Source organism: Gopherus evgoodei, chromosome 1 (assembly GCF_007399415.2).
Source record: "Gopherus evgoodei ecotype Sinaloan lineage chromosome 1, rGopEvg1_v1.p, whole genome shotgun sequence".
NCBI lineage: Eukaryota > Metazoa > Chordata > Testudines > Testudinidae > Gopherus > Gopherus evgoodei.
The window spans coordinates 342,363,661-342,376,978 of record NC_044322.1 but is presented as its reverse complement, the minus strand read 5'-3'; the positions used below and the strand labels follow the sequence as shown (position 1 = coordinate 342,376,978).

The 13,318-nt window shown below is 42.3% G+C and overlaps 1 protein-coding gene across 1 annotated transcript in view; it reads right to left on the bottom strand.

The window, feature by feature from the left end:
• Positions 1-13,318, bottom strand: part of RELN (reelin) — a 484,263-nt gene that overhangs the window by 202,773 nt on the left and 268,172 nt on the right. The window contains 1 exon segment of the mRNA XM_030549629.1: positions 7,954-8,194. Coding sequence (XP_030405489.1) covers positions 7,954-8,194 — 241 coding nt within the window.

The following is a 13,318-nucleotide window of genomic DNA, read 5'->3' as shown; positions in this document are numbered from 1 at the left end:
TTTTTCTTTCTCTTTGGGGTTTCTTTCACTTTCTCCTATGAAATTAGTCAGCCTTATGGTGTAATTTTTCAAGTAGTTTTGGAGAGGAATAGAACGCTTATTCCACACTTTTTATATGCACAACATAGACTGAATTAGTTATGCAATAAAGTGTTTCTGACAAATAATAATGTCCAGGAAATCTGACTGATGTTTGGAAGTGTCAAATAATTTGATGGGGGAAGGCCATTGATGGACTGGAGTGGACTTCAAGCAAGATTTTAATGTCAAACCACACAAAATGCTAATGGGGTGGGGGGGCGTAAAAATGATATGTACAGATATTTGTATGGCCATAGCAGTTTGGACATCAGACAAGGGTCTTGAGGATCTGAAATGGAAAATATGGGAGTGCTGCAAAGACCTGATTTTTTGGGACTGATTAAGACTGATTTTGTGAACTGCAGATAGCCAGTATCAGTTTCACACATACAGAATGGGAAGAGACTGTCTAGGAAGGAGTATGGCAGAAAGAGATCTAGGGGTCATAGTAGACCACAAGCTTAATATGAGTCAACAGTGTGATACTGTTGCAAAAAAAGCAAACATGATTCTGGGATGCATTAACAGGTGTGTTGTAAACAAGACACGAGAAGTCATTCTTCCGCTTTACTCTGCGCTGGTTAGGCCTCAACTGGAGTATTGTGTCCAGTTCTGGGCACCACATTTCAAGAAAGATGTGGAGAAATTGGAGAGGGTCCAGAGAAGAGCAACAAGAATGATGAAAGGTCTTGAGAACATGACCTATGAAGGAAGGCTGAAGGAATTGGGTTTGTTTAGTTTGGAAAAGAGAAGACTGAGAGGGGACATGATAGCAGTTTTCAGGTATCTAAAAGGGTGTCATCAGGAGGAGGGAGAAAACTTGTTCACCTTAGCCTCCAATGATAGAACAAGAAGCAATGGGCTTAAACTGCAGCAAGGGAGATTTAGGCTGGACATTAGGAAAAAGTTCCTAACTGTCAGGGTAGTTAAACACTGGAATAGATTGCCTAGGGAAGTTGTGGAATCTCCATCTCTGGAGATATTTAAGAGTAGGTTAGATAAATGTCTATTAGGGATGTTCTAGACAGTATTTGGTCCTGCCATGAGGGCAGGGGACTGGACTCGATGACCTCTTGAGGTCCCTTCCAGTCCTAGAGTCTATGAGTCTAGTGATGAAATTTGATGATACCGCATTGGCTACCCAAGATTACACCAAAATCAAGGTGGCCATTGTTAATGCCCTGAACATCTCACCTGAAACCTACCAGCAGAGGTTCTGCAGTGAGAATTCCTGTTTGGGGTTAGGCCCCAAGCCATTGCCCAGAGTCTGGAGGAACACTGCTGGTGACGGGTCCAGCCAGAGAAATGCACAGGGGTTCAGGTGGAGGAGAAGATCATCATGGAGCTGTTCATGCAGATCCTCCCCACAAAGGTGTGTGAATGGGTATTGAGAGACAGTCCCAAAACTTTGGCAGAGACCATCGCTCTGGCAGAGAATTATCTGATGTTTCATGGGTCCGAAGTAGAGACACCAAAGATCAGTTCAGCACATCACCAGGGCCTATACACTATGGAGCCTCAAACCCAGCCGAAGGTGTCCTGGGGAACTTGGGCACCCAACCCAATAGAAAGAAGTACAAAGACCTTGCAAGAAGCCCAGAAGCCCACTCTCAACTGGTAAGGAGGGATCTGGGCTTGGCAGAGTGACCTCAACCAAAGGGACCAGTGTCCTTGATTGAATTAAGGACTGAACCACATTCTACTGGGGGGGCCTGTTTTGCATCAGGGCAACAAGTGTATATCCACCCTCAACTTAATGAAGGAGTATTGGCAGATCCTCTTGATTCCTGAAGCTAACGAGAAGACCACCTTCTTCACTCCATTTGGATTATATCAATTTAAGATGATGCTCTTTGGGCTCGATGGGGCTGTGATTGATGGATAGAGTGTTGCAGATGTCTGGATCACGTGCAGCGCCCTACATCAAAGATATTGCCATCTACAGTGAAGGGTGGGCTGACCATAAGGTACTTTACAGCAGTACTACTTCTTCTTTGTATGGCAATAATGGAACAGTGAAAGCAACAGCACGACTACAGTTAGATCTTAAGGTCTCTTATCCAGTCCAGAGCAGAGGGGGTAGCCATGTGAATGGCTGCAACATCTCCAGAATGACCTCAGACAACAGTACTCCTAAGGACGCAGGATTGACAACCAACCCAACCAAGTGCCGACTGGCCACCTGGGAATTCACCTACCTGGGATATGCATTGGGAGGGTGACAGTTATGCCCTGTAGTGGACAAAGTCCATGCCCTAGTGGACTGCTCTACCCTTTCCATTGAGAAGCAAGTTCATTTGTTCCTGGGATTAGCAGGGTACTATTGGCGATTCATCCCAAACTTCACCACCTTTGAGGCTCTCTTAACAGACCTGATCAAAAATTCTGCACCCAAAAGGATCTATTGGATGACAAACTGTGATGAGGCATTCAGAACACTGAAAAGCCAGTTGAGCCAGAACCAGTGCTGTTCCATCTAGACTTCACAAAGCTGTTTGTCTTACAAACCAATGCATCCAATGTCAGGCTCAGAACTCAGAGGAGAAGAACATCCCAGCCTTGTCCTCAGTAGAAAGTTGCTCCCACAGGAGGTTGCATACTCGGGATTGAGGAGGCAGCCCCTGGTAGTGAAATTCCAATGTCCTATGATATTACTTATGGGGGCAGCTCTTCTGACTAATAACTGACAATGCACAAATCCAATGACTGAACTTCATGAACAATCAAAACCCATGCATCATGTAATGGTACCTCTTGCTGCAGCTGTATAACTTCCAGGTGTCTGACTGTGCAGGTATAGAAGATAAAAATGTGGATTTCTTTTCACGGGACAGAGGAGACCCAGAGCAGCTCTATGGCATCACAGCTCAGGATCTGAGGAAGAGGGGGTGTGATGTGGTATACAAACCCCACACAGAGGCCAGGTAGCCCTGCTCTTACAAGCCTGCTGAGCATGCTAGATTTGGAGGAGTGGGTTAAAAGTACTCCGAATCCCAGACAAGGGTGGTAGGAAGACTGCAGGAGAGAAGAATCCTTCTCCGAGAAGGTCAGACAGAAGGTGGAGCCTGAGAGGGGCCACATAGCAGGTAAGGCCCTCTGCAGCATCTTCCCCAACCATTACCCACTTTAAAAAGCAGCAGGTGTTGCAGCACCCTGCTCAGTTTGTGAAGCTATTGACTGATTGGACTACAGGAGCCATGCCCCAAACAGATGGGGCATATAGGTAGGAAGTAGCCCAGGGTGGCAGATCTAGGCTTTCTATGGGGAGGAACCTTTCAATGTACTTTCCATAGTGCTCTGGGCTGGGATCTGGTGGAGAGGAAGGGCACTGGGATTCCCTACCATGCTCCACTAGCCACTACACCACCTAAACTTTCAAGCTTCTAATCGCATGGGAACAAATGTCACCTGGTGATTAGATTGACAAACTCTTTTAATTTATCACCTAAAATGTAAAGTTAGTGAACTAATCCACTCTCTCCTCTGGCATATGCAATGTTGGTTTTGAAAGGGATTTTTGACAAGAAGCATTATGTGAAAGACAAGAACAGAAAATGTGGAAATGGCAGAAGTGCTAAGTGACCTTTTTGTTTTAGTTTTCACCAAACTGGTTAGTATTGATGGGACAGCTAACAGTGAACGTCAGTGAAAATGAGGAGGGATCAGAGGCTAAAATAGGGAAAGAACAAGTTAAAAATTACTTGGACAAGTTATCAGACGTTTAGGAACATGAGCTTTTGTAGGTGAATACCCACTTCGTCGGATGCATCCGACGAAGTGGGTATTCACCCACGAAAGCTCACGTTCCTAAACGTCTGTTAGTCTATAAGGTGCCACAGGACTCTTTGCTGCTTTTACAGATCCAGACTAACACGGCTACCCCTCTGATACTTAGACAAGTTAGATGTCTTCAAGTCACTAAGGCCTGATCAAATACATCCTAGAATGCTCAAGGAGCTGACTAAGGAGATATTTGAGCCATTAGCAATTATCTCTGAAAAGTCATGGAAGACAGGAGAGATTCCAGATGACTGTAAAAGGGTAAATATAGTGCCAATCTATAAAAAGGGGAATAAGGACAACCCAGGGAATTACACACCAGTCAGTTTAACTTCAGTACCCAGAAAGATAATGGAGCAAATAATTAGGCAATTAATTTGCAGACACCTTTGCAGAAGATAATAAGGTGACAAGTAACAGTCAGCATGGATGTGTCAAGAACAGATTGTGTCAAATGAAGCTATTAGGGTAGCAAGCCTTGTGGATAGGGGAGAAGCGGTAGATGTGGTATATCGTGACTTTAATAAGGCTTTTGATACTATCTCTCGACCTCCTCTTAAACAAAGTAGGGAAATACAACCTGGATGGAGCTATTGTAAGGTGGGTACATAACTGGTTGGAAAACCATTCCCAGAGGGTAGTTATCATTGGTTCACAGTCAAGCTGGAAGGGCATAATGAGTGGGGTTCCACAGGGATCAATTCTGCATCCATTCTGTTCAATATCATCATCAATGATTTAGATAATGGCACAGAGAATACACTCATAAAATTTGCAGACCACGCTGGGAGAAGCTGCAAGTGCTTTGGAGGATAGGATTAAAATTCAAAGTGATCTGGACAAACTGGAGAAATGATCTGAAATAAATAGGATGAAATTCAATAAGGACTGAAATACTCCACTTAGGAAGGAATAATCAGTTGCAAACATACAAAATTGGAAATGACTGCCTAGGAAAGAGTACTGCGGAAAGGGATCTGGAGGTCATAGTAAATCACAAGCTAAATATGAGTAAACAATGTAACACTATTGAAAAAAAAGCAAACATCATTCTGGGATGTATTAGCTGGAGTGTTGTAAGCAAGACAGGAGAAGTGCTGATTAGGCCTTAACTGGAGTACTGGGTCCAGTTTTGGACACTACATTTCAGGAAAGATGTGGACAAATTGGAGAAAGTTCAGAGAAGCAACAAAAATGATTAAAGGTGATTGAAAAAATTGGATTAGTTTAGTCTGGAGAAGAGAAGACTGAGAGGGGACATGATAATAGTTTTGAAGTACATAAAATGTTGTTACAAGGAGGAGGGAGAAAAAAATGTTCTCTTTAACTTCTGAGGATAGGATAAGAAGCAATGGGCTTAAACTGCAGCAAGGGTGGTTCAGGTTGGACATTAGGAAAAACTTCCTAACTGTCAGAGCATTAAGCACTAGAATAAATTGCCCAAGGAAGTTCTGGAATCTCCATTATTGAAGCTTTTAAAGAGCAGGTTAGACAAACCCCTGTCAGGGATGGTCTAGATAATACTTAGTCTTGCCATGAGTGCAGGTGACTGGACTAGATGACCTCTCGAGGTCCCTTCCAGTCCTATGATTCTATGATATATAACTTTTCATTTGCTAAAGTACCCAGTTTTTGCATGAAGTTTAACCATTGTGGTGTGCTGGTGATACACAAGTGTAATTAAAAAAACCCCAACAACATATAGCACTGCTTGCTAAACATGTATGTGCTGGTGATGTGTCTTTCAGGTATAGTAAGTGGTGAGTTTTTGCAACAAAAATTACCGATAGTGTGCATCCAACTGTTATTTTTTTGCTCTTTTTTCCCCTTCTAAAATCCTAAGCCTATGGGCCACATCTTTTCCATGTTCAATTCCTTTAAACAGAAACTTTGCAATTGCTTAAATTGATATGTAAAAAGGAATCTTTAGCTCCTGATAAAAAAAATTAATTTTATTTGTAAATAGAAATCTTGTTGCCTGACTCTGATACCATACTCTTGAGCAGTTGTCTTCAGTGAGACTTCTTATGGAGTGAGGTACTATTCAACATCAATGAGGGCATTACAATATGGCCACTGGACTTAAAAAAACACTAGTCCCCGTCAGCAGATAGGAGCAGTGTCTGACGCACATCAGTCCTTCCTTTACTTCAACATCTCCTTAAATGGTGAACTGGGGTTATATATTCTTAAACATCACTGATGAGATTGAAAGCACAAAAAAGATAAAAACCACTATAGGAAATGACTTGACTAAATATACTAAACAAGGAGCACAGGATTACATTCCAAAATCCCATATGCAGAATTTTTTAATTTAATGTAAATTACTTGACTGAAGCAAAAAAGATGATTGCACTTTATCATGTACTATGAGTAGATTGCAACGTATAGTAGAAACAGCATTTATTTCTACAAAGGCTTATCAAAGGCCATACAAGTCTTATTATGGGGGGAAAGAATGAAGCCATAAACACTACCTCACTGCCCTGAATTCCACATCTGTTTCCTGTGCACTTGCCAAAACACTACCAATATCATTAGTGAACTTTGACGACACCACTGCTTTTTTTGTGAATGAGCAATAAGATGTTAACAGCAAGTCATTTGCTATTCAAGCTTTCGTATATTTTGCAGCATGAAGGGGAAGATTCTATCAGCTTTCCACACAAAGAGATCTCACTGAAGTCAATGGGAGTTCTGTGCAGGGAGGGGTTGTAGAATCAGGCCAATGGAGAGCATGCTCATGTATCTACCAAACAGCCTGCAGCCTTTCTATCAGGTGCTCTGATCTTGCCAGATCTCATACACTAAGCAGGCTCAGAATGGGAATGGAAGATTTCAGAGGTCCTATTTGGTGCTACCGGAAGTATTGATGATGATTCAGTAGACAGCACTCCTGGTGTACACCACAAATATTTCTATAAATATAATGAGATATTTCAGGATTTTTGTACCAGTGCCCTCTCCTGGATGGCATCAGATCTGCTGTAATTATGTTACCCTCTAGGACAGGGGTCGGCAACCTTTCAGAAGCGCTGTGCCGAATCTTCATTTATTCACTCTAATTTAAGGTTTCACATGCCAGTAATACTTTTTAACATTTTTAGAACATCTCTTTCTATAAGTCTATAATATATAACTAAACTATTGTTGCATGTAAAGTAAATAAGGCTTTAAAAATGTTTAAGAAGCTTCATTTAAAATTAAATTAAAATGCAGAGCCCCCCGGACTGGTGGCCAGCACCCAGGCAGTGTGAGTGCCTGTGAAAATCAGCTCATGTGCCGCCTTCAGCACCCGTGCCATAGGTTGCCTGCCCCTGCTCTAGGAGGTTGCCTCAAAGAGAATAAAACTTGACAGCTAATGGAGATTCTCATTTAATTTCAGTGGCAGAAGTTGGTATTTTTAGAACAGAAGATACAGACATCTGTTCTTCGTGCCATATGTTTATGGAATAGCTTGCACCCACTACATCTGTATGTATACCGCAATGGATACATTATGCTCACCTAAGTCACATTTAGGAAAATTCGGGGGCAGGGGGGCTATAAATTTGTGTAAATTGAGTATTTTTGTTACAAGTTCACTGACTTCAAGAAATATTGTTTACAATGATTCTATGAGAGATATCACATTCATCTTCACCATCATCATTTCTGTCATAATGATATAAAACTGAAGGGAATTGCATGGGTATGTGATGGAGCAGGTATAATTGGCAGCAATACTACACTTCGGCTGACAAATACAATGACTGGAAAACACTTAGTGGAGAGACTTGTATTCGTTTCAACAGTTCTGTACTTTTGCTAAAAGGAAATAGTTTTATGTTTTCTGTTGCATGATCTTTGACATGACAACTGTTACAAACCCCTGTTTAATTTTGGTAAATTGCAGAAAAGTTTGAGTTAGATGTGATGGACAAGAGGTCAAATGCTACTTCAAAGAGGATTAAAGAAAAAAAGAGCCAAATTCTGCAAGGGGTGGTGGTAGCTCAAAATACACTTCTTCAATCAGAATTTGGCTGAAAGTTATTTTTCTATTACTACATGCATTAATTTTTTTTAAGTACAAAACAAAATTAAGCAAACCTTAACTGTGGCCCCAGGGAAGAAAAGCCAGTTGCCAGTGTCCACAGGATCAAGATTATCTTCTAAGACAATTTGTCTGTGAGCAGCATTTATGATCAGAATGTTGTCCAATGCCCAGCAGGCTTCATACACTTCACCAGCATGTACATACTCCTGTTTCCACTGAAACTGAACATTCTCTCCTTTGGCATCTTCAGGAAGGTACAGGATGTGGATGACGGTGCTGACATTGGAAGGGGCTCTGTAGAACATCAAGATACAGAATCAGATCGATATCAAGCCAGTGAAGGTTTGCCTGATCAAAGTGATTTGCCAGATGGGATATAGTTACACCCATGTCCTAACATGTCCATAGATTTTCTGTGCACATTAGAAAATATTTTTAACGAACAAGGAGTTCAAGCATAAATCAAGATAATCCTGTCCAAAATACATGAGAAAATGAAGAGAAATAAACATTCATTAAAATCTAATGGTACTTTACTGGAATGACATAATGTTCTAGGAAAACCAAATTGATTTTACTATGAATTATTTACAATGAACACCATTAAAGTCAGAATTTGCCACCAGATTTTACATGGTGGGATCTGACATTTTACAGTTTCAGCCTTTGCTTGAATAGAAAATAATTGTGGTAACCATATGGTATCTCTTACAAATTTTGACATTTTAACAGCAACCACTGAATATCTGATTATAAAAGAACATGTTGCTTTATAAGCCACAGTGTAAGGCACAGGCCCTGCACCAGAATTTGCAATTAGCTCAGACAAACAAACAAAGCAATAGGTGTAAGCGGGCCTGGAGCCCATAGAAAGAGGGACTCATGGAAGAAATGGGTTTTGAAAGACAGATGAGGGATACCTGATGAGCTAGAAAAGAGAGGCTGTTTCAAGTGCAGGAGGAAGCTAAAAGAAGGTACAAAACTATTTTATCTATAAATGTTTATTACATTTTTAAAACATATACACAGAAAAACAAACTATACATAAATTTGTCATAATACATAAAGTTCTCCTAACATATTAACCATTTACAACCTAGACTTAGCTATATTTGAAACATTTAATTACATATTGTGATGGTGCCTCCCATAAGGCTTTATGGGAATATGCTTATGAATGTATATATGACATAACTGGAATATGTTTAAAGCTACATATGCCATGTAATCCATCCCTGTAAAGGTTATGATCTACTGAATCTATTAATCCTATTTGTATGCATGTATCATTTTTGTTTTCAAAGTTATGAATACTGGTTGTGTACTTGCTTGATTTTTAAGTAGCCTTTGTAAAGCATTTGGTCAGCTTCTTGAGAAAGGAATGTGCAAATTAAGTACCCAATCAAGAAGCACTTAAGGGACAATGGATCTTAGAAGACTCCAATCCACACAAGAAGTCTACCCGCCCACTTCCCAGACACCCAATAGTACACAAGAAGTCTACTTGAGGACGTTCAAGGCAGCAAGTAAGCAATGGCTGCTGCCTGTAAAAACTGAGTCATGCATGGACATGTGACTTGCTGTAGCAGAGTGGATCTCTGCTCCTGCCCTGAAGGGGTTAAAAGCAACCCTGAATAAGGGCTGGGGCTGGAGTAAGCAGCCTTTAGGCTAGGCTGATTGAGTAAGTGGCTGCAGCTGGGGGCCATGCCCCAAACTGAGCGACAGGGCCTAATAAGAAGGCCAGGGAAGCCAAGGGCAGACAGTCTTCCTCTGCCTGTAGAGGGAGAAGGGCCTGGCTGCTGAGAACCAGTGCAGGTACCTAGGGTAAAGCAGGGCTGGGGAAAGGCAGTGGAGCTGGAGAGCTCCTGCCTGGAAAGCCCCAGGCTGTGGCCTAGAATTGGGCCAGGAGGTACTGGGGTTGTAGGGTGCAACCCAGGGTAGGCCAAGGCAGCAGGTCCAAACCCCTTTGCTGATGATGAGTGGCTGATACTGCAGTCTGCCCCAGGGTGTGGGGCTAGACAATGACTAGCAGTAGCCTACACTGAGGCAAAGTAGGGATAGAGGGTGGGGGGTTCCCAGGGAGGAGAGACCCCTAAGAAAGAGGAAGGGGTTGCTGCCAGGGGGCAGAACCCCATGTAAAAGGGGCTCTGGGGTCCAGGGAGGGACATGGGGCCTGTAGCAGGAAACAAAGTGGATCACTAGCCTGCAGAGGGCACTCCAGGCTGGAACCTGAGCTAATTCCTGAAGTAACCAGCAGGAGGTGCCATGGGGTGAGTGATGCTGCTTTACACTTGCCCATGTGACTCCAAAACTCCATCTTGGAGCTGGACTTTGCATAGGAGAGAGGAGGGGGCCTCCACCCACAAGATAGTCTATTTAAGTCAGGGCCACCCAGAGGATTTAGGGGGCTTGGGGTCTTTGGTGGCAGGAGACCCCACTTTGGTGGTAATTTGGCAGTGGGGTCCTTCTGCTCCAGGACCTGCTGCTGAAGTGCCCCAAAGACCTGTGGATTACTGCCAAAGACCCAGCTCTTTTGGCAGCGGGTCTCGCTTTGGCGGTAATTCGGCGGCAGCAGAAGGACCCCCACCGTTGAAGATCCAGAGCAGAAGCAGCTCCAGGGGCCTATGCCCCATGAGAGTTTTCCGGGGCCCCCAGAGTGAGTGAAGGACCTGGCTCCAGGGGCCCCAAAAAACTCTCATGGGGGCCCCTGTGGGGCCCAGGGCAAATTGCCCTCCTTGCCCCCCCCCCCCGGGCGGTCCTGATTTAAGCCTGTGGGAGACCCCTGCATTTTATCTTCAGCTGGCTAAAGAGAGAGCCTCTGCACCCCAAAGGATACCTGAAAGAAACTAGAACAAAGGACAGTAATGACAGGGGGTGTGAGTGATTGCTGGACCCAGACTAGGAGACTAGTCTGTAAAAGGAAGCTTACTGGAATTCCTCTAAGGGTCAGGTTTTTATCTGTACTCAGTTTTCTTACTGTATTAGCCTCAGACTTGTGTGTTCTATTTTATTTTACTTGGTAATTCACTTTGTTCTGTCTGTTACTACTTGGAACCACTTAAATCTTATTTTCTGTAGTTAATAAAACCACTTTACTAATACTTGGGGGTGGCAGGGGGGAACAACTGTGCATACCTCTCTATCAGTGTTATAGAAGACAAACAATTTATGAGTTTACCCTGTATAAGCTTTATACAGGGTAAAATGGATTCATCTGGGATCTGGACCCCATTGGGAGTTGGGCATCTGAGTGCTAAAGACAGGAACACTTCTTAAGTTGCTTTCAGTTAAGTCTGCAGCTTTGGGGCATGTGGTTCAGACCCCGGGTCTGTGTTGGAGCAGACAGGTGCGTCTGGCTCAACAAGACAGGGTGCTTGAGTCCCAATCTGGCAGAGAAAGCAGGGGCAGAAGTAGTCTTGGCACATCAGTTGGCAGCCCCAAGGGGGTTTCTGTGATCTAACCCATCACACATATAATATGAATTGTTAAAATATAAATCAATTATTTGTATTACACAATTTACAAACAAAATTGCTTTATAAAAATCCAACTAGTTATATTATTAAAATAAAGAACAGAAGCAAAATTCAAAGGAGGGTATAAGATGAGGGAGGGAAGGAAGGAAGTAGCAAGGACGGGGCAGCAAGGGAGGGAGGGAACCCATGTATTTAATAGGATCATTCAGACACTTCCAGGGAGACAGCCCATATTGCTGAGAATGTCTTTTTTTTTTTTTTTCTGTTACAGTATACAACTCTTTTCATGGTGGCCAAGCTTATGATGCCTATACTCAGTCTTCAATTGTTGGATTTCTAATTTTGTAGTACTAGTCTTTTTTTTAGCAATTATTAATGCTCTTCTAAGGCAAAGTTTTTCAGATGTATTCAGCTTCCAGTTAGAACATACATAATAACATAAGAACAGCCGTACTGGGTCAGACCAAGGGTTCATCTAGCCTAGTATCCTGTCTACTGACAGTGGCCAATGCCAGGTGCCCCAGAGGGAGTGAACCTAACAAGTAATGATCAAGTGATCTCTCTCCTGCCATCCATCTCCACCCTCTGACAAACAGAAGCTAGGGACACCATTCTTTATCAAGCTGGCTAATGGCCATTAATGGACTTAACCTCCATGAATTTATCCAGTTTTCATTTAAATGCTGTTATAGTCCTAGCCTTCATAACCTTCTCAGGCAAGGAGTTCCATAAGTTGACTGTGTGCTGTGTGAAGAACTTCCTTTTATTTGTTTTAAACCTGCTGGCCATTAATTTAATTTGGTGGCTCCTAGTTCTTGTATTATCGGAACAAGTAAATAACTTTCCTTTATTTACTTTCTCCACATCACTCATGATTTTATATACCTCTATCATATCCCCCTTTAGTCTCCTCTTTTCCAAGCTAAAGAGTGCCAGCCTCTTTAATCTCCCCTCATATGGGACCTGTTCCAAACCCCTAATCATTTTAGTTGCCCTTCTCTCAACCTTTTCTAATGCCAGTGCCAGTATATCTTTTTTGAGATGAAGAGACCATTGATTTATATAAGGGCAATAAGATACACTCTGTCTTATTCTCTATCCCCTTTTTAATGATTCCTAACATCCTGTTGGCTTTTTTTGACTGCCACTGCACACTGCATGGATGTCTTTAGAGAACTCTCCACGATGAAGCCAAGATCTTTTTTCTGATTCGTTGTAGCTAAATTAGCCCCCATCATATTGTATTTATAGTTAGGGTTATTTTTCCCAATGTGCATTACTTTACATTTATCCACATTAAATTTCATTTGCCATTTTGTTGCCCAATCACTTAGTTTTGTGAGATCTTTTTGAAGTTCTTCAGTCTGCTTTGGTCTTAACTATCTTGAGCAGTTTACTATCCTCTGCAAACTTTGCCACCTCACTGTTTACCCCTTTCTCCAGATCATTTATGAATAAATTGAATAGGATTGGTCCTAGGACTGACCCTTGGGGGACACCACTTGTTACCTCTCTCCATTCTGAGAATTTACCATTTACTCCTACCCTTTGTTCTCTGTCTTTAACCAGTTCTCAATACATGAAAGGACCTTCCCTGTTATCCCTTGACAGCTTAATTTACGTCAGAGCCTTTGGTGAGGGACCTTGTCAAAGGCTTTCTGGAAATCTAAGTACACTATATCCACTGGATCCCCCTTGTCCACATTTGTTTGACTCCTTCAGAGAAGTCTAATAGATTAGTAAGACATGATTTCCCTTTACAGAAACCATGTTGACTTTTGCCCAACAATTTACGTTCTTCTATGTGTCTGAATTTTATTCTTTACTATTGTTTCAACTAAGTTGCCCAGTACTGATGTTAGACTTACTGGTCTGTAATTGCCAGGATCACCACTAGAGCCCTTTTTAAATATTGACATTACATTAGCTAACTTCCAGTCAT